This window comes from Salarias fasciatus, chromosome 10 (genome assembly GCF_902148845.1).
Source record: "Salarias fasciatus chromosome 10, fSalaFa1.1, whole genome shotgun sequence".
Lineage (NCBI taxonomy): Eukaryota > Metazoa > Chordata > Actinopteri > Blenniiformes > Blenniidae > Salarias > Salarias fasciatus.
In genome coordinates, this window is record NC_043754.1 from 24,540,203 (window position 1) to 24,561,401 (window position 21,199).

Here is a 21,199-nt window from a genome sequence, read left to right on the forward strand (position 1 = left end):
GAAGAGGAATACTTTAATAATCCCGGGGGGAATTCTCGTGGAGATCGGAAGGTGCCAGTGGAGCTGTGGACTCTCATCTTCCTTCCATTTGTTCTGCAACACTCCAGACTGATCCGACTTCAGTCCAGCTGACGACTCTCTCCAGAGGCGGCGTGAAGCGCTCTGTCAAAACTCAAGCACAGACCGCTGTCAGAACCGTGTTTTTAAAGATATTTTATTACCGTAGTGTGTACAGACCTTTTGTAGAATCATCAATTGTAGCAATTCTTTAGAAAGCGTTCGATTTTTTTATTATTCATTTGTCTCATAAGAAAGATAAGCTGCTGAACAGTCCAAATGCAGCAGAGCGGTCCGGTTCCTCGTCAGCGTCCTTCAGTCCCAATTCAAATCAGCGTGAAGAGGTCTGCTGCTGCTGCTGCTCTGAAGGAGCCCACGCAACAAATCCAACTGGTGAGTCTACAGCGCCACCTGGTGGCAGAGCAAACCAAAAGCAGCAGCAGCAGCAGCAGGGGAGCTTCTCAGTTCCACTACAATGATGGCTTAACAGAGACAAAACACACAAAAAACCTCAAATGCTTCTTCTTCTTTTTTCCTTCTTAGAATGATTGTGAAAATTAAATTAAATAAAAATCTGTGGTTAAAGTCCAATATTTATACTAGAACATTTCACAAATACTCCATCTATTTGAACACTTATAGGAACACACCATATAAACTATCGGTGCCCTGCAAAAACCTCCAATCTCCAATTCTCGGACTTCGCCTGATCGAGTGTGAATCAGTTTTTGTGGTATTTGAACTGGTCTGGTATTTTCAGTACATGCGGCGGGTATTTTACATTACACAGTGATTATTTGTCTTTGCTTGGAAATTCAAGGTCTCTGCAGCACACTTAAGAAAAAAAACGTTACTTTTGCCAGTGCAAAACAAAGGCAGGAGGAGGAAACTGCAACACACAACACAAAAACTGTCTCCTGAAGACCAAAGAAGAGCAAATGGGAACTTTTCTTGAAGCGTTTACCGATACTGTAATACAGTACTGAACCAACAGAGATCCAAAACCAAGAACACACACCACAGAACCCGGTGTCTGGCGCTAAGAGCCGTCTTTCGCGTCCTCACCGCCGTCACATGCATTAACCCGTATTGGCTGGACTTCCCAGGAAGCCTGTTAACTGAGGTGTAGCTACGTCTCCTAACCTCCGTCTACCTCTGATAGTTTCTTGAAAATTAAATCTGTTTTTTTTCTCTTTTTTTTTTTTTTTTTTATCTGTGTAGCACTGTCTCGAATAAAAGACCGCAGAATCAGCAGTGCCGCTTCTAACATTTAAACACGGAAATAAGAAATTGAAAATATAGGAAAAATATCAAACGTAATGCAAAAAACGAGTTCCCGGCCTGGAGAGGGATCCTTCATGTTCACGCCGCCGCCGGCGTCTCTTAGCTGGCCTCCAGCTTGGCCATCTCCTGCACGTAGATGCCGATGCTCTCGCTGTCGAACAGCACGAAGTACACCGTCTTGATGGTGGAAGACATGGTGGCCACGAAGTAGCTGGAGATGGCCTTGAGGATGAGCTGGGCCGCCGTCTGCTTGGGGAAGCCGTTCCTGAGCGGAGAAGGTCGCCGTTACCGGACTGCGGCCGCCGCCGGACAACACACAAACAATGTCGGCGCGTTTTCCGGCGTTTCTACCTTCCGCTGCCGATGGACGGGAACGCCACGGACTTGAGCTTCTTCTCGTCGGCCAGAGCCAGGCAGTTCTTCACCGTCTTGTCCAGCATCTCCTCGCACTTGTCGGAGCCCCACACCGGACTGTTGCAGTGGACCACGTACTTGGCGGGCAGGCTGAAGCCGCCGGTCAGCACGGCTGAGGGGAGAGGAGACGAGGCAGGACTGACTCACACACATCTGGAAGACTGATGAGAGGCAGGGAATTATCAAAAAACACTTCTTCAAAAACACACACAGCGTGTTTTGTGACAGTGGGAGGAAACCGGACGGCCTGAAAACTCCGAAAAGCACCGAAAGCCTCAAATCTGACATGAAACCCACCATTATTCAAACTGTATGTTTAGACCGTTTTCCTCCAAAGTGACGTGAATCTGAGAGAATACTTTGATGTTAAATGTTGAAAACCTCGCTCGCAGCTGCTGTCAGGGTTCTGTCAAGATTTCCACGCAGCATGTGTGATTTTAAAGCGATTACGGCGCTGCGGCGTCATGCTGAAGCCTCCAGGCTGTGAACTTCCTCCCGCCGGAGCGAGTGAAGTCCGCTAACCAGTCCTGTCAGGAGTGGAAACCCGAAAGCCGAGTCCGGAGACCAGAAGATGTTGAGAGGACTGAGTGCAAAATGAAGGGGTTGGACCGCAGTGTGGCAGAGAAATGGATTCTCCAGATGGCTGCGAGGGACAAACGGGAAGAAGGAGGAGAAGAAGAAGAACACGGAAAGAGGAGAGCAGAGAGAAGTCTGATCTCTGGAGTTTAACATTCGGTTTCGTTTTCCACCGACCCAGCAGCTGCAGAAGGTGAAACGCGGCCAAAGCTGAGACAGTGGAGGGAGGAAGCCTTCGGCCACAGAGACGGAGACACTTAACAGCAGGTAGAGAGACACGACTGAGGGTTTCACCACCGCCCGCACTGGAGGACACATCAGGAAGTCACCTTCCATCAACTGTTGGAGTTTATTCTTGTGCCTGCACCAGATTCTGACCTTTTGAGCTGAATTTGCCGCCCAGGTCACTGGTTACACCGTCACTGAGAATCAAAGATTCCATTTATGCTCTTAAGGAGCGAGCATGAACGGATTCACTGGATGTCGGGAGTTACTGAATGTTACAGAAGGTGTCTCGGCGGTCAATACATCCGATCATCGATCCATCCCTACTTCCTGGAAATCAAAGATCCAAACTGTCTCAATGCTTCACATCAGAATGCCAAACATTTTTCAATTTGAGTAACCTTATTCGCAAAGATAAACTAAATTCACCAAGTATTTGGCATTATTAATAACCTAATTATAATATTTTAATTTGATATTTGCAGTTAAAGGTCTGTTTAGTCTTTCAACACCAGCTTACTCTAATTCAACATTTTCTGTTGTATGTTCTTCAGAAAGTGTTTCACCGTCTTCTTCATTATTCCTAGTTTATTTGCATAAAGGTATTTTAAGTGCAGTTTTACTCCATTTTAATCATCACTACAGTACATTCTAATGCTTCTTTTCTGTTTCGATTCCTTGTTTACTCCCATTATGTTGACTGTCTGTGATTCTAAACACCGTTTGGTTGACAACCTGATCTAAACCGACGTGAGGATCTTCCTCCTGGTACCTGCTCGGTGCTGAAATTAGCCCGATCTGTATAAACCTGTTTCAGGGCTGCTGTGGAGTCGGTCTGTTCGGGACGAGCGCCGGGCTGATCCAGATCCGCACAATCCCTGACAGGCTCGGCTGGCTCGGTGTTCAGTCACCTGGTAATCTATTTATGAGCTCCACGCCGAGGCCGGGATTAGGACGCGGAGCTGACTTGGCTGAAGGTGGGGAAGTGTTTGAGAAAGTGAGCGTGAGGGACGGGTAATGAGAGAGACAGACGGAGCCAGAGAGAGTGAAATGAACGGCCGGGCAGACGGAATGACCCGTGAGGGCTCGAACTGCGCGGCCCTCTGAGGACCGAAGCCTGTTAGACCAGAGTCACCGGGAACAGACACCGGGTGTCCGGACACCGCGTCTCCGGTCAGCGCCTTCATTATGGAACGCTGAAACTCACAAAACGCTCCACTTTCTGCCATTAGAGGTGTGAAATCTGTGTGTCCCCGTCCAGAGAGCTTATCCTGGCTGAAGGTGTTCCAAATGTGGAAGAAGACGCCAAAAGCTGCAGCTGGGTGTGTGTGTGTGTGGTCCAGCATCAAAACTGATGTATTTTTCATGCTGGGCCACCAGTAGGTGCTGTTGGTTGTTTCTGTAAAGAAGCCACACACACCTGTGCACAGAGAACACACACACTAACAGCGACTGCAGCCTGCAACAGGACTTTCCAGCCAACTAGAAAGTGCCAGGAGAACAACGGACTGGGAGTCACGACACTCTGGAGGGAAACGCTCTCATCGCACGGTCGCAGCGTTTTAGAAATAAACGCACACATCCGCATAAATGTGTGGCTGAGGTGGCCTCTCGCCCTGTGTGCGAGTCAGGTGCAAAACCTGGTTGCATTTCAATCCATGGGGATTTCTGCCAACATGGGACTAAAACCCAGCTTTAAATGAGAAAATTGTGTTTTTTAAAACCGGTTTTATCTTGTACTCAGGTTCTCATTGGACTAAAGGTTATATTTAGACAAGTGGTAGTTATGGATCAGTTTTTATTATGTCTGCAGGAAATGAATGAAAGAGAATAAAATGTCCGCAGAAGGTATGATGAACTGTGTGTGTGTGTGTGTGTGTGTGTGTGTGTGTGTGTGTGCTGAGGGATTTACTGGACGCGCTGACATCAGCCTCATAAAAGCTGGGTGGCGTCTGGCTGTATCAATATGGACTTTGTAAACTGTGTCACAGGGAGAAAGTCATGAAGCCGAGGAACCGGCCGAGTCCGTCGCAGCGCGGCGCTTTGTGGCGTGAATCTACGTTTAGACGCTACTGGTTATGTTTTTTTCTTCCTCTCCAGTGGTTTTGGAAAGGTCTCCTCTGAACCGTTTTTGCACAACAGAAAACAATCAGCGGCTTGTGATGGAAACACGTGAGGCTGTGATCCGGTATTGATTCATGTTTACTGTGAGTTTGTTAGAAAAACAGCGAGCTCCAGTCTGGGAGGAGCAGCAGAGTTCACGCTTCTTTCACAGGAAGCGTGTGACTCCACCTTGATCGGTGACTCTAAAAGGTTGGGTCTCGGCTGCTTGTACTCACCACCGGCCACCTCCAGGGGGCCGTTCTTCTTCTTCACCTCCTGCACCGCATCGCTGAACTCCTTCCCTCCCTTCTTCTCCAGGGCAGAGCCTGAGAGGCGAGAGAGGACGGAGTGAATCAATCGTCCTGCGTTCACACACACAAACGCGCGCACACACACACACACAGATCGACAGCCAGACAGACAGACCGACACCGGGGGAGGTGAGAGCTGATTGGTGGTCAAGCAGACAGGCGAGCAGGCAGATGTGAAGAGAGACACACAGGAAGACGAACAACGATGCTGTCAATCATTTCAACTGGCTTCTCTCCGTATCTTACATCTTTAACTTAAGATCACTCAGTTCAATCTTCACAAAGGTCAGTTTTTAGATATTTTATCAGTCAATTTGCGAGATAACGTCCTAATATCCTCCCATTCTGACTGATCTAGAGTCAGGCTCGAGGCTTCAGCTGCTCTGAGGAAGTCAAAATCTAAATGTCTGTGTCCCCTGAAAAAACAATTAAACACATTTTAAATTCTACAGCAGACTAGAGAAACTGTAGGATCCAGCGTTTGTCTTAACTGTGACGTTCCGGCCAATCACAGGCTGGAGAAGGGGACAAGTGCATTTCTGAAGGCCAATCTGACTTTGATTTCACGTGCATTAAAACTAAAATATAAACGGTGCCAGTCTAAACTGTCAGAGGAGCACAGATGCAAATTTAAAGGCTCTCGTCAGACTTTGACTTGTAGGAGTCGTTATTTGTGTTGAGATTTCCAGATTTACTGAGAATCAAATAGAGAAAGTGGAGAGGGAGGAGGCGGTCCATCTTCACCGGAAGCAAAGAAATACATGTTCTGGTTGAAAGTTCACTCAAAGAAAACTCAAACAACACATCTGTCAGCCTTTTAAAACACTGAAAAGATGCAGGTAATTGAGAAAAAGTCACGTTTTCAGGAAGGCTCGGCGTCTAACCAGCTGATCTGACAGCATGGTCGAGGGGTCAAAGGTCACAGAGATAAAAGCGATTCCCAGAGCGCCCACGTCTCAGTCCGGAGGAACAAAGCAACAACAAGCAGCAGCTCCAATTTCAGCACAGAATGTAAAGATGCGTGTGTGCGTGTGTGTGTGTGTGTGTGTGTGTGGGTGTGTGGGTGTGTGGGTGTGTGTCAGTCTTCTTTCTCCTCATCGTCTCTCTGATCGTGTTTATTACGATTCATCTGGGACGTACAGACTGCGTGACTTTAATCACACCAGACGAATGTCCGGGTATTTGCCGTTTATAACATGTTGCTCAACAGCACCACTAGTGGCCCAACATGCTAACTACAGCATGTAAACAGACAAGGTTTTTAAAAACACTGCAGTGGAAACGTGAAACTTGATGAGATGAAAATACAAAAAATGCTGGTTTTTAACTTTGATCGTCATGGAAACGGGGTCCAGATTAAACGATGTGTGTATCGTAACGAGTGTGTTTAAGCTGCAGACGAGTAGGACGACTTAAAACAAGTTTTCCCTGCATGACAATCGACAATTTTTTCTTTGGGGAAAACACCTCTGGGCAGAGATAAATTCTTAAATTAGCAGAAACCTGACTGGAAAGCATTTTACCTTCAGGAGTTTCAGACTTGTGAAGTAAAAATGTGATCAACAGCTTGTCTTTAAAGTCGTCAGGAGCTAAACTGATCTTTTTGTTCATGATTTCCTCATTTATTTTCTTCCCTCTGGGTGGACATGTGACCACGGCGCTCTCCGTCCAGTCCGGCTCGTTTCAAGCCTTTGCAGTTCCAGTCCCGACGCACTCGAGTGCTTTCTGTAAACGTGGAGCTGGGTTTGGAAAGTGTGCTGCTGCCGCGCTGTCGGTCCGCAGACGGCAGCGGTGAGCATGTGGATGTGCAGAGAGCGGGAGGGGGGAGGGGGGGAGAGACAGGCAGCCGTGGTCTCCGCGGAGCCGGTGGTTCCTTTACCTACTTCACCACCTGTATAGAGGGAGGAGTTGGTCGGGTGAACGACAGCGTCGCTCTCCACGATGGAAATGTCGGCTTGGACAACTTGCAACTACAGACGACAACAACAACAACAGACGGACAGGCAGACAGACATGGTGGCAGAAACACAGTGAATGGTCAGGAGCAACACAATGAGATAAAAGAACAAGAGAGACAAGGAGGAGTGGAGGTCCGGAGAGAGGAGAGAGGAGAGAGGAGTGGGCTCCGGTTCGCTGAGGATGACACAGGAAACAGGGAGGCAACAGAGGAAATGGTGAGTCATGTTAGTCATCTGGAAGCAGGACGGCACAGCTCCTTTAATTTGATCCTAGAAACACACCACCAGAAAAACAGCTGCATGTAGAAGTGCAACTTCAGATTCATCAGTGATTCATCGTTTATATTAACAGATTCTTTTTTTTTTGGTCCATTTGACTGTGTTGTCCTGCATCCTAAACTTTGTGGATCATTCCAGGTGAACGACCTCCCAGCCAGGCTGCACTCCCCCACCTCACAGTCTCACCTGAACTACGCTGCTGATTCTTGGAGCAGACGGCGAAGTGGCAGCCCGTCCGAGAGGACGACACCCGGAATGAAGCGTCCGCGGCGAGAACGAGCTCTGACGAGCCTCGACTGAAATCCTCCAAGCTCTCGGCAGAAACTCTTCCCTAAAAATTGAATCTGATCTTGATTTTCTACCCGTCTGCCCCTCGTGTCGAGGCTCAGAGCACTGTGGGTGACTTCAGGTCATGTGGCTTCAAAAGATCTCATCATTTATTCACACTGTGAGCAGCGCTTTGATTTCTGACCATTCTGCCCACTCACAGTATAACTACTAAAACTGCTCAGTTACTTATTCAAGCATTAACCATAATAAAAAATGACAATAATAATTCATTAAAGGTCATTTTTGATAGATTCACTTGGTGTTAATACATGAAATTAAAAGTGCACCTACTGAGAAGTATTTTCAAAAAAGGTCAAATTATGTAGATTTAGCTTAAAATCTTACATCACTGAATCCATCACAGCCAATACTGTCGCTTCATTTTCACACAAACTCCAAATAAATTCAACAAAAGGTGTGAATCAGAAGGATTTAAGGATCAGAAATGAACTCATGAGGCAGCTCTTCTTCTATGGTGTCGACCTGCATTACAGGCCATTATCGCCCTCTACTGCTTGGCAGTGTGAACAGACATTCAGGATTACGCCTCCCACTTTCGGGGTCGCCACCCACCAGTTGAGAAACACCGTTCTAAAGGCAGCGGACTCAATTCTGCTGCTCCCGCATCCGAATTCTCCCAAATTCGCAAAGGAGCAGTAAATTAAAAGCTGTGGTTTGACTGCTGGAAGATTGAAGGATTTCTGCTCTCGGAGGACGGGGCGGAGGTGGAGAGGTGGAGAGGGCGGGGCGGGGCGAGGGAGGGGTGAGGGTGGAGGTGGGGGGAGCTCACCTAGGTCGTCTTTAAGTTCGAGTTCAGCATTGGTGGGATTGATGACCCCCTCCACGTCAAAGCCAGCCAAGTTACTGACCTCGCTGTGGATGAGGTTGAGCTGCGGGGGGAGGAGGAGGAGGAGGAGGAGGAAGGGGGGGGGCATGCCGTTGAGGAGGAAGAGCAAGAAGGAAGAGGTGAGGAAGCAAAGCCGTTAAAAACCCGATTGACACAGCAGCTCAGAGGGTACCTTGACTTTCTGACTGATTTATTGTAATTTGTGTGTGTTTTCAAGTGCGTGCAAAGCACACACACACACACACACACACACGCACACACATTTGTACATGTGCAGTTGTATATCGGTAAATATTTCACCAGCGAAGCACTTTGGCCTGATTTTATTGTCCGAGTTTAACTTGACATATTTTCTAACTGTGCAATGCAAAGCTGTGTGCCATCACAGTCAGTCATCAGGCTTTTGATCATTTATTGCCTCCTGAAGAATGTTAATGTGCATTGTGCTTTTGAGAGAAACTAATAACGCTAACCTATAATTAGAACAAATAACATCTTACAACCTGAGTGCAGTTAAAAATGTCAGCTTTAAATCGATCTTTAAATCAGGGGTGTCAAACATGCGGTCTAAAAAGGTCTAACATTAACTAAGAAGATAATAACTGCAATGTTTCACAGAGTTTCATTTAGGGCAAAGGTCACGACGACACCCATAATTACTGTTGTGAGGATAAATTTGTAAAAACAAGCAGAAATCCTGATTTTCTGAGGAGCAATTCTGTTTTCATGAGTCTGAAAAGAGATTTAAAGTTGAATTTTATTGAAAAAACAAAAAGACCTGCTCTAAATGTGATCCTTTTCAAGACGTATTTCCTTCTTTGCCACTATAACATAAGATTTAGTGTTATTTTCAGTGATTTTTAAACTGTAATTAGATTGATATTTTTGATCAGGAACCACATGGATGTTATGAGTTTGACACCCCTCATCTATATTAAACTATGCAGTTTAGTATTTGTGTGTAATTTTATAAGCAGGTGCATTTAATAAATGCTGAATAATTTACCAGAACGAGACGAAACACTCAACATATCTGAACGTCAAATATATTTACAGATGAATTTAACTTGCTCTGTGTATGGACGCGCTTTTTGCAAAGCTTTTGTGCTATAAGTGGATAAAAACGAGCCAATCTGATTGATGTGTGTTTCACTGAAGGCCACCTCCCTCCCTGCTTCAGGCTAAAAGCAGGTCTTTCTTGATAAAACGATGTCAGAATGTCAAGGCAGCAATCCCTCTGAATGTTAACGCTGAATGCAGGCAGCGTCTCTAAATTTAGGATTAATTCATCATCGGTCCATCGAGCACCGCGTTCAACAACATGAAGAGGTAAACGGCCTCGAGAGACGCTGAAGCTCAACGCCAGAGAAGAAAAGAGCAGCTAGAATAATCGCGTCTATAAAACAGACTGAGGAAAGCGCTCGCTGCTCACGGCTTCATTATCTTTATCAGTGGGAGGTTAACTGCGATCCTCTGATTAATGATCATCCACTGATTTCAACGTCTGCGGTCACACTACACACACACACACACACACACACAATCACACACTCCAGCTCTGAGCTATTTCAGTAATGAAGAGAGTCAATGAGAAGAGACAGGCTGCAGCTCCACAAACAGCCTCCTGCTTGCTTCCGATTACTCCGGGTCACGTTTGAATTCTTTCCACAATCACACACACACAAAAAAAAAAAAAATACTAAGACTCTCTTGATGTTTTTCACCACTTGATCTCACATTTTGTTTCCCCCGCTGAAATATCTTATTCATCATCTGAAAAGGCAGGTCGATCGCGCCTCGCCGTGTTCGCGCCGCCGCTCGCCGTCTCAGCCAATACGCTTAAAAAATGACAGGAGCGGTGGAAGGCGGCGGCGCGACCCTCCACTCTACTACCGCCTGAACATCAGGTTACTTAGCATGAGCTGACAGTATCAGCCACACGAGCACAGCCAAGCAGATCATGCCATGCCACCAGCCGTCAAGCCACGGCCTGAGCTGAAACGTTCGATCCCAGAAGTAAACTTCCTCCGCCGGGGGTTTCCCCCGCTCGCTGTCGAGCGGCGGCGTAATGAAGCGCCGTCACGAGCCGCCACGTTGCAAAATAACTGCACATTATTTTCAGCGTCTGATCCAATACAGCGCTGCGATGTGGTGTTTACTGCGCAGCGCGGGAATAAAACAAGCGATCATGAGCTCCAGCTGTAAACATCTGTCTGCCTCGAGCAAACAGACGATTCAATTTCCAGCCGCCGGAATCACACTGAATCAGCCACTGGCTTTAAACGGTCATGACACGATCTTGCTTCGCTCTTGAGTCACTGGATCGTTTCAGATCGACTTTCATGTCTCCTCAGACCGGCTGGACTTTCAGGCAAATTTACTTCTGAGTTTCAGCTCAATCAGAAAAGGTTAAAAAGCAGATTTTGTGCTTGGCGGGAGCAAAGCGAAGGGAGCTAACAGGTCTGAGATAGGTAGACTCAACACAGTGGAAGAACTGCTTCTCATACAGAGGAGGTCCGCTTGAAATCAACTCCATGACGTCTGGAAACGACTCTATGAGGATACTTACTTTTATTGAACAATCATGACCAGATGACTATAATTAAACCACTTCCACGCCATCTTTGATTGATTTCAACTGGACCAGTCAGATATAATAAGCAGGTTTCAGAGTCAGTGTCTGGTTTAAAGTCTGCAAACATCTCAAGCGTTCCCTGATCCGCTCCGTCCACACCGAGTTTTGTCGTTTGTTTGCTTCAGAATGAGAGATCAGGTTTTCTCCAGATAAAACAAACATGCATCTTCTTTGCTTTGTGGAGGAAATATCTAGAATTGGAATTTAGGGATTTGCTCGCACTGAATATCTTGGATTTGCTTCGTGTTTTAAATAATGTCTTTTCACCCAAAAACAAAAGAAATGTGTAAAATTTACTAGCCTTTTAGCAAATGGCTCAACAAAAGTTACATTTTCCATATTTTCTCAAACAGCCACAACCCTGGGGAGGTTTTAAGCTAAAAAGAAAAAACAATTAATTGATTGCAATCATAGACAATCGGGCTTGTGGAACATAGATTCCCTCAGTCAGCCCTGAATGCTGCTCTGAAATCGAAATATCACACATGACGACCCTCTTCAAGTCTCTGGGCAGCTGCACAATAGTACGAATTACAGATGACAGATTCTCTAAATGGTCCCTGAAAGCCTCTTCAAAAACTGCAAAAAACATCTCGGGTGTTCTCCAACAGAGACTCGGGAGGCAATTTCTCTCTTTATACGGCATAAAGGACAAAAACAACAGCCTTGTGATTGAGGAAATACACACATCATCCTAGTTTTACACAAGCGCATGGCTGCCTCCAGGCGCTCCGGATGATGTGAAGTAATAACCTCAACTAGTCTGGCATGCTGCAGTCAGGACAATACCATGGGTTTTTAAGTATTATTACAAAAATACATTAGTATTTCTATTAAAAAAACAAACTAATGGAATGAAAAAGTCTATCAGGTTACACTCAACACCAGAAAAAGTAGGTTTTAATAAATTGGCCAGATTTAAATTTGGCAGCTTGAACTAATTAACATTCTACTCAAGCATTTCGACACATTTCTATTATTAATATGAAGCAAATCCAAGACATCATGGGATTCTCACCCAGTATAACCACTCCTGTCAAATCTGCACAGTCTCCATGTGACATGTGATTTAAGGCAGGTGGCTCAGCGAGGAGAGAGGGACTGACCTTTTGACCCAGGAAGAGGCTCTTGGTGGAGAGCACGGTGAAGCTGTCAGCCGGGGACCCCTCTGTGGTGCTGTCTGCCGACGCCGCCTTGCTCACCTCGCCCTGTTTCTGTTGATCACACGGAGAGCGGGACGACATCCGACACTTCATTTCTCGGCGTGCAGATTGTGTCTCGCGGCCGCGCCGCGGGGAGGTCAGAGGTCGGGGCTCGGCAACATCCTCACATCCGTGACTGAGACTTTAGAGCAGTGCCTCAGTTCTGTGTCTAAGATCTAAATCTCACTCACCTCTGACTTTAACCCACTTTAACATAAAGACATGTACGTGATTTTGATTTTATTGCTGCGGAATTATCTAAACAAGGTCATCGAGTATTTCAGCCCCGTTTTCCAAGACAATCTGCCCACATTACTGTGATGACACCGAGAAGCTCAGGTTAGAGACCTGTTTGTGATTAAACTACTGCAGAAGCTCGGGAGGACACTGTGAAGACATTTTTCGGCTGAATGTAACAGTTTTGTGCAGCTGTCCAAACAACAGCACCAAAAATAATTTAATGAACGCTGAGGGTGGGTCATCTCTGAAATTAAGAGCTCATTCGGTGTGCTGAGAACTTATCTCATGAATAAACCAGCATCCTAAAACAAAAGCGGTTCTATGTAAACCCAGAGCTGCGCCGTCATGGCGGGGGGTCGGTAACGACCTGTGACCCTCATCCTCCCGTACCTTGGCCCGTCCTCCGGCCTTCTTCCCGCTGAGCTTCTTAGCCACCGCTTTCTTCGGCGCCTTGGGCTTCTTCTCGGGGGCCGGGGAGACGGGGGTCTCCAGTTTGCCCTTGGCGCCTCTCTTTTTGGCCAGCAGCTCCGGGTGGATGTTGGGCAGGACTCCGCCAGCCGCGATGGTCACACCTTTCAGCAGCTGACACACACACACACACACACACACACACACACACAGGGGAGGACGTGAGTTCACATCTCCTCGAAGGCAGGACCGCCGGGGCAGCTCGCGGTGCCGGTGCCGACCTGGTTCAGCTCCTCGTCGTTGGCGATAGCCAGCAGGATGTGTCGCGGCGTCACGCGGCCCTTCTTGTTGTCTCGGGCTGCATTGCCGGCCAACTCCAGGATCTCAGCTACATGGATGAGGACAGCAGAGAAATCAACAAGGAATACTCAAATGTGCGAGAAGATACGAGAATCTATTTACAAGCTTGATTCAGTTTTAGCACGGTCAAATATATATTAATAAAACTAAATAACACCACAGTCCACTTCTGCTATATTCAGAGGAAACAGTGCTTCCATGTCACGGTTAACCAAAAATATGAACGTTGCAGCATGTCACCAGTCACCACAACAGGAGCTTGTGTGGCGAAATCAGTTGCTCTTTTCTGGCTACGTCTACGTTTTGTTTTCACACCAACGTCCTCCCGGTGGGTGTAGGAGTCAGTGTGAACATGTTTAATAGGCAAGAACCGGCTCATCGGCCTTCCTTCCTGGCTTGGAACTGGCTTGTACTCTGATCTGCAGATGCACAAAGGGGCCATAAAGCAGCCGCTCTTGTGATTTAAATGCTGATGTGTCAAAATCCGACAGCTTCTGTGTGAAAATGGGATCTGAGTACTGAAAATAATGGCTATCTGAATTTAAAAAGGGCTTTTACATAGTAGTAAAAATAACTCCAGTATTTACAGAAAGCTCTTGTTGTCGTCATCCATCAGCTTTTATCGCGTTGAATCTGAATGAGTGCTGCTCTATTGGATTTTTGAAGGACGTAACATGACTAATGGTCTTTATCCATTAACATCCTGACGGGCGCTTGAAGGAAGAGTCATTCGGCTGCCAACAGCATACGATTAGCTGTTGTTGCAACACACTGCAGTATTCCCTGACAACAACAAAAAAGATCCCCTGTGAAAAGTAGACATACCATTCTCCATATTTAATTATGCACTTGCAACATTTTACTCCTCGCTTCCGTCCAGAAGCAGGACTCACCAGTGAGATATTCGAGGACAGCAGCCAGATAGACGGGCGCCCCCACCCCGATGCGATATTTGGGTAATCCCCTCTTGATGTAGCGCAGCATGCGTCCCACGGGGAAGATGACGCCGGCCTTGGTGGACCGGGACGTCTTGGTCGTCTTCTTCTTTCCTCCTCGGCTGGACATGGTGCTTCAGACTGCGGCCAGTGTCGAGCTCTGCAGAGAAACGTAAACCACACTCCGTTCACAAACCTGAGAGAGGCTGATTTTCCCATTTCGACTTTTATCGCCTTGAAGTAATTCGACAAGAAAATGACAGATTAGAAAACGTTTTTGAACTTCCATTTTTACAGTTTCTCCCCGTGGTTCTTCAAACTGGTTAAACTGAAGAGTAGACGAAGGCTTTGACACTCCTACAGCGTAATTCACTCCTGAATGGGCTTTTCTAGTAAACTGATAGTAAAACAACCTGCATGCTCTCCAACTGTGGCACTTTGCAGCCTTTAGTTTGCATGTTTCACAGATTCAGCCTCACACTTTGGCTTTGATGCCACTTCCCGAGCTTTCTCTGCTGTGTCGTTAAGTCTGCTGCTACTCCTCTAATAACTGTGAACCTCAGGAATAAATCAAGAGCGTCCTGCAATTCTTACATTTACCACTGTTGTTACCTGTTCTTTAGAAGAGCAGGGGTTTCAAACATAATGGACCCTCTGATGGACCAGTTCTGGCCCCCAGGCCAGATATTGGACACCATTTGGGGGTTTGCACATACTGACTCTACAGTTTTCCTTCAATAGCACCAGCAGGCTTCATTAAAAACTACAAGATTTAATGGTGCTGACAACCCGAAGGTGACTGTGGACACACACACAATGAGCCGTTTTCAGTCATAACTCCCATTAAAATCGTATTTTGCCGAGTTAATTATGTTACACGGCCCTGAGGCCAAATAACATCTTAAATGTCACAGCCGCTGTGTGGGAAAACATGGACGAAATCCCTTCTGCTAACAATTATTTAATTAATACCACGCCGCTCTGGTCCTCGCATCCTCCATAGGTCAATGCATTAACAACAAATGTCACATGCAAAGTGGAAACTGTAAATGAAACTTTAACATTCAGAGACGGTCTTGCTGGGATTTTCTAAATGTGAATAATTAAAATCAATGCTGCTGCAGCAGATGCAGACTCCAATTATCCGGTGATCAATTAGCCCTCGACAGGCCAAACCTGCAGCCAAGCCAGATAATCACACCTCACAATATCGAAAGAAAGGTAAGAAGCAGATGGTGAACAGAGGAGGGGGAGCCGCGGTTATCCTGCTCTGACACAGAGACGCTTCCTGCACCCAGGTGGAGGTGAAGGAGGAGGAGGTGAAGGAGGAGGAGGAGGAGGAGGAGGATCGGCCACCCTGAGCACCATTTCCGCATGTCAACAGCCAGCAGAGCCCCCGACACAGGTGGGCTTCATTCAGCCTCGGCTCGGTCCGCTCCCATGTCCGCTAGAACCGAGCTGACAGCCGACCTACGGACGTCTCCCCCCCCCCCCCCCCCCCCCCCCCCGCCCCCGCTCGGGTCAGCGAGCTTTCCGGGGTGAAACACCCCGCCGCGGCTCCTCCTTCCCTCCGCTCCCAGCCGCTCGGTCGCCGCTGCTCCCTCGGCCTCCAACGTCAGAAATTACCGGGGAAAATAAACACACGGCTCGGTTTGACGCGCCGGTGGCGCCGCGGCAGCGAGGCAGCCGAGTGGCGGCGGCGGCGCAGAAAACCGGAGGGAATTACTCACAGAAACGGGAAACCGAGCGCAGCTGGAACGTTTGCGCCGTCCTCCGGTAACAAGCCTGGGCAGAGTCCCGGACTCCCACAATCCACAGCGAGCGGATACCGGAGCGAGCCCGCTGCCCGCGGAGCGCGAGAGCCGAGCCGAGCTGAGCCGAGCAGAACCGAACCGCCGCCGCCGCCGCCGCCGCTGCTGCTCACGCGCTGCTTTAACCCTTCACGGTGCCGGCGTGTCACACAGCGCCGACCCGAGCCGCTCCAGCTTCAGCAAGGCTTCCTGAGGCTGGCAGCGGGAGGCGGCTGACCTGGGCTGACCAGGGGCGGCACCACGAGCTGCCCGCGCAGGGGGCACCGGGGCACCGGGCCACCGGGGCACGTAAACACCTCACTGCACCACCATGTCATACAATGCATCAAAGAAACATTTTTTCATGAATGTCTATTTAAATCAAACACTGAAAACAGTGTACTTTATACAGGAACACTCGTGGCCACACACACGCACAGAACAAGACACTATAAACATTAAAGGTGCTGTAGGCAGGATTTTGCTAGTCAATGCTAATTTCTCTGTGTTTTCTTTGGATTAAATGTTAGAGTATCCATTGATAATCCTTTAGGAGTGCAGCATAATTGCACTACCGCGAGGGCGCAGCTTTTCCATCTGTCTCTGTTCTGAGCTGAAAAGGAATCTCAACAGCTCCAGGTATCTTTGACCAATCAGGAGAGCCCATGAGGCTCTAACCGTGATTGGTCGAGGGGCGTTCGTCACACAATCTTGTGGGAGGGGCTTAACTTGCGTAAGGGCGTGATGTCAGAGAAAACAGGACAGGATTGGCTGTGCTGGGTTTCAAATCGCCATCTTAGATGGGTCAAATCGCCATCTTGCTTAGGTAACCCTAAGCAAGATGGTGGAGATGCGGAATCCTGCCTACAGCACCTTTAAAGGGATACTTCAACATTTTGGCAAATTGGCCCATTTAGCGCAATTCCTTAGTCATTTCGAACCGCGTACTTACTTTTTTTTGTGAGGGTGAGCTATTGTTTATTCAGAGGTGAGTCGGGGAAGGTTTTCGGGACGGACACAATGGAAGTGAACGGTGTTTTTGGTTCCCCTCGTCAAACTCATCAAATACACAATCCAACAACCCCAAAACACTTTGGTGGACACGTTATAATCCGCACATTCACTACACTGTGAAATATTAATGCAAAATTACCAAATTGAGTTGTTTATGCAAAGATTGCTAAGACGGAACTACTTACTAAACATGGCGTCTGGGCGTAGTGATCTCAAAAGAAAAAGTATTTCCCAGTATTTGCTTCAGTGTCGTAACGCTACAATATTATTTGTTCGTGTTCCACAGTGTAGTGAATTTGCGGATTATAACATGTCCACCAAAGTGTTTTGGGGTTGTTGGATTGTGTATTTGATGAGTTTGATGAGGGGAACCAAAAATACCATCCACTTTCATTGTGTCCGTCCCGAAAACCTTCCCCGACTCACCTCTGAATAAACAATAGCTCACCCTCACAAAAAAAGTAAGTATGATGTTCGAAATGACTAAGGAATTGCGCTAAATGGGCCAATTTGCCAAAATGTTGAAGTATCCCTTTAACAATGGCGACTATATGAATATTCAAATAGGCAGACAATGAAGACGGATTACTCCCAAACGACCAAGTCCCAGGAGGAGGTCGCCATGGCACATGGCACATGGCATTGGCAGCATTTGGGCAGTTGTAGCGTTTTCCGAGGCGTAGTTGGAACATTTTAAAAGAGTTGTGTTTTCATAACACATAACTCGGAGGATTTTCAAGAAGTTTTACTTCCCCCTCCATAGACAGAGTGACAGAGTTTCCAAAATGATAGGCTTTGCCCCGTTTCCGCAGAGGCAGATTTGGAGTGTTTTCTAAAAGCTCCACCGACAGAGTGTGAGAATTTTCAAGAAGATCCATTTTCCCCGTTTCCATGGAAAAAGAGTCAAAGCATTTTGACTAAGTTCCATCTTGAGAGCCATTTTCCAAAAAGTTGTATTTTCAGAGTCTCAGAGCACCACTGCAGTAACCTAAAGACACCTAAAGCTCACCAAAAGTTTTCCCTTTTCACCTCAAAACACTCTTTTGTAAAGTGGGCCTAATTACAGAAGAAATAAGACAGAAAAAAGTTATCACAGCACAAAAGATTACAAGAATATTTAGGAATGACTGACAAACACATTGGAAATGTTTTTAAAAAAGTGGGAATAGATGCATATCTAGTTATTTACAGTGGATTATGTTGGACTGACAATGTTAAACCATCACGACTTGTTGGGATCAGAAAAATTCCACATTGAATATAACCGCTGTACATGTGGTAATGCCAGGAAAAAGGTTTAAAAGGCTGTAGTTTGTGTGTCAGGGTCACTGGGCTGCATTTTTTTGTCACACAAGCGCCCAACAATCGGTAAATACACTGTAATACCAACAAAGGTAAAACATATTTTTGTGGTAATAAAACCTCCTGCTCCAGAGAAAAGTACTATGTGAGCATTCAACTCATTTAAACTGTCTTTGTTCATCATGTAGGCTCCTCACTGTCTGGATTACCGAGACATTTGTCTCTAATATTTTGATCATAACAGATCAAGTTGAGCTCCCTTCTAATAAATGACTTTCTCCCTTGTACCACCAGAGGGCGCTCACGCACCACTGCTGGGACACCGACCACAGGTTTCTTCCTGGAAAGCAAATCTAAGCTGCATTGAAATGTTTTACTTACTTGATAATAAAATAAACGCAAGTCATCACTAAAGTATTATTTGTTGCTTGATTAAATTAAAATCATAAACTAGCCAAAACACACAAGAATTCTTCAAACTCGGCTGAGATCATTTAATAATTTCATAATAAAGTACATTTAAAGACAGTTCAGCTCCCAGTGTGGCAGCGAAGAAGCTGCGTGTGGCAGAAGTGCGCCAAAACTAAAACCCCGCAGAGAAATGATGCAGTGGCAGGATTTGATCCAGCAGAGGGCAGAACTGAGCCAGTCTGCTTGTTCTGTTTCGAGTTTTGTTAAAGCCTGTTAATAATAAAATCAGTATTTGCTAAAATGATTAAATAGATTTATCTTTCTTTGGCTGCTAAATTGGGGTGGCCCCTGACCTATTTGAAGTTTGCTCAGGAAAATATCTTTTTTTTTTATCTTTTGGGAAATACCGGCATATCTTTGTAAGTGGAACCAAAAGGGAGTTATGAAAGCAATCAACAAAACCTGCTTAGTGGTTCCACCTTCACATCCACAGAATGTACAAAGTTGGGAAAAAGGTACAGATGTTTGCTTTTGAAGGGTATTATCTGTGCACAGTTTATAACAGGAAATAACTGGAGTAGTGTCCATGTACTGCTTATAAACCAGTTATGTAGAAACAGTGTTTACTTTTTGTGTATTACATATTTGCTGTTCAAAGAATACAGTTGTGGGCGGAAAAGTTGTGTTTGAAGATGAGGTTCCATCAAAGCAATGTTTGTTTGTGAAAACTGGAGCCAGACTGCGTGTGTCAACAGAAACCACTCAAAGGTTAAGAACACAAAGGGAGAGCGTGGTTTGCATCTTCTCTCCAGCTCCCTACTAAAATCTTCAGACTCAAGCCATGAGCTTATCGGTCACTGTGCATCAGGCTGTTTTGCGTTACACTTTGCAGTGTGATGGAGATTAGCTGATACTCCGAAGAAGAAAAGTTATGGGAACCTTTTGGAAGCTTTCAGTTTTCTTTATTTATTGTCCTTAAAATCTAAAATCTGGATCTTTTAGTGTCAAAGAAGGTCATAACGATTAAAAAAGCTGAGTTTGCCACAAAAGAGTCATGTAATTCTACACGTGTGGTTCCAGCTAACAGAGGAACAACTCCAGTGTGACACTGATAGCACAAGCAGTCGCCCAGCGATAGGAATCTAGATCGAATTATGTAACTGCTCAGTCCCATTTGTGCAACATGTCACAACAGGTGTCATAAATATGTTGGAATCATGACAACAATTAAGATTTGTAAAGTAATAAAAGCAGACTGACACATGCTAACACAAGTCGGTGGAGGAAAGAAAAGGTTCTCAGAAATGTGAAAACAAGAAATTCACTCACTGTGACAAACATTTATGAAACCATATAAATCTTACATAATGATCACAGTGTGCCGGCCCCCTGCGGGGTAACGAAGACTGATAAATCAGGCCTGAAAGGAGCTGTGGTCAGGTAGGGTCAAGTGATAAGAGTGGAGGTTTTATGATGAGATTTCAGAGGAAAGCACATCGCCCCGTGACTGTCAACATGCTCGTTGTCTAAAAGCAGCACTGGAGGGTCATTTTAGTGAAAACACTTTCAAACTGCAGCTTAAAACAGCAACAGCAGGCCTGATAGCGGTGGGACGGATGCTCCTGGAGTTGTTGGAGGCTGTGCCAAATGAAGACAATTAAATGAAAATAAAGTGTAGAGGAACAAACCAGCTTAATGGTGAGAAAATACATTTTTAATGAGAAACTGGAGGAGTGTGTGTCCGTGCTTTGGCAGACCTGTCGCACTCGCCTGAGGGGAGCAGCTCAAACCGACCGTGGCCTGGGTGTGTGGAGTCTCTCAGGATGTTTGAAAGCTATTTTGTCCCTATACGGTACACCCAGCGGCATGTTCCTGCACGACGAATCGACACAACAACTCCTGGTTATTTATCAGGGTCCTGCCATTTATCAGCAGTTTCTATTTTTCTGTCTATTTATGTACAGCGCGATGTTGCAGCGGAGGTTGTTTTTAAAGTGTCAAGTTGAATATTGACCTTGATGAGGTGGGACAGCTGCAGGGTCCCACAGGGTCTGAGGAGGAACGAGGACAGCATTACCAGAAACAGTTACAACATCTTGACAAACAGACACAGAACAACCACTAAAATGAAGAATGGATGCATTAATGGTTCATTTCTGGTCATGGAAATGACCAAGAAAAGAAATCCAGTGGCTTATTTCAGCCCATCATTTAAATCCTGTGGCATAATGATGAATATGTGCACCTTAAAAATCCCAAACAATAAAACCATGCAATCAAAAGGCATACGAAAAGATAAGATGCAATAACAAACATCCCAACAAGCCAACATGAGGGAAAAGACACAAAAACATTGTTTGGAACAGAATAAAAGCAGCCATACAAACACACACATGATCTAAAACTGCCTGAATGAGTGAGGAAGAAACACGAGCAACTGAAAAACAACTTCAATCAATCATCAAACAGAGTGAAGTCATTCCAATCTGATGAAAAACAAACACTCTCAAGGGTTGAA

At 46.1% G+C, this 21,199-nt stretch overlaps 1 protein-coding gene across 2 annotated transcripts; it reads right to left on the bottom strand.

The window, feature by feature from the left end:
* Window positions 1–576: 576 nt before the first annotated feature.
* On the bottom strand, window positions 577–16,166 carry macroh2a1 (macroH2A.1 histone). 2 transcript variants are annotated; one of them, XM_030100974.1, is made up of 9 exons: window positions 15,895–16,166; window positions 14,123–14,324; window positions 13,151–13,257; window positions 12,852–13,043; window positions 12,126–12,233; window positions 8,328–8,427; window positions 4,896–4,985; window positions 1,693–1,867; window positions 577–1,606 (listed from the first exon to the last, which is right to left on the bottom strand). In XM_030100974.1, the coding sequence occupies exons 2-9, from the start codon at window positions 14,292–14,294 to the stop codon at window positions 1,441–1,443; spliced, it is 1,110 nt and encodes a 369-aa protein (XP_029956834.1). In that variant the 5' UTR covers window positions 14,295–14,324; window positions 15,895–16,166; the 3' UTR covers window positions 577–1,440. The 2 variants fall into 2 exon arrangements, with proteins under 2 accessions (XP_029956834.1, XP_029956835.1); XM_030100975.1 differs by lacking the exon at window positions 8,328–8,427 and adding an exon at window positions 6,850–6,940 and having other exon boundaries at window positions 15,895–16,165.
* Between the last annotated feature and the right edge of the window lie 5,033 nt (window positions 16,167–21,199).

Excerpts from the sequence above, each read along its gene's own strand:
- macroh2a1 (XM_030100974.1), bottom strand. The coding sequence starts at position 14,294 with ATGTCCAGCCGAGGAGGAAAGAAGAAGACGACCAAGACGTCCCGGTCC. Across the intron at positions 13,258-14,122 it reads TGTCCTCGAATATCTCACTG|CTGAGATCCTGGAGTTGGCC; the intron begins GTGAGTCCTGCT and ends TCATCCATGTAG. Across the intron at positions 12,234-12,851 it reads AGGCCGGAGGACGGGCCAAG|AAACAGGGCGAGGTGAGCAA; the intron begins GTACGGGAGGAT and ends TGTGATCAACAG.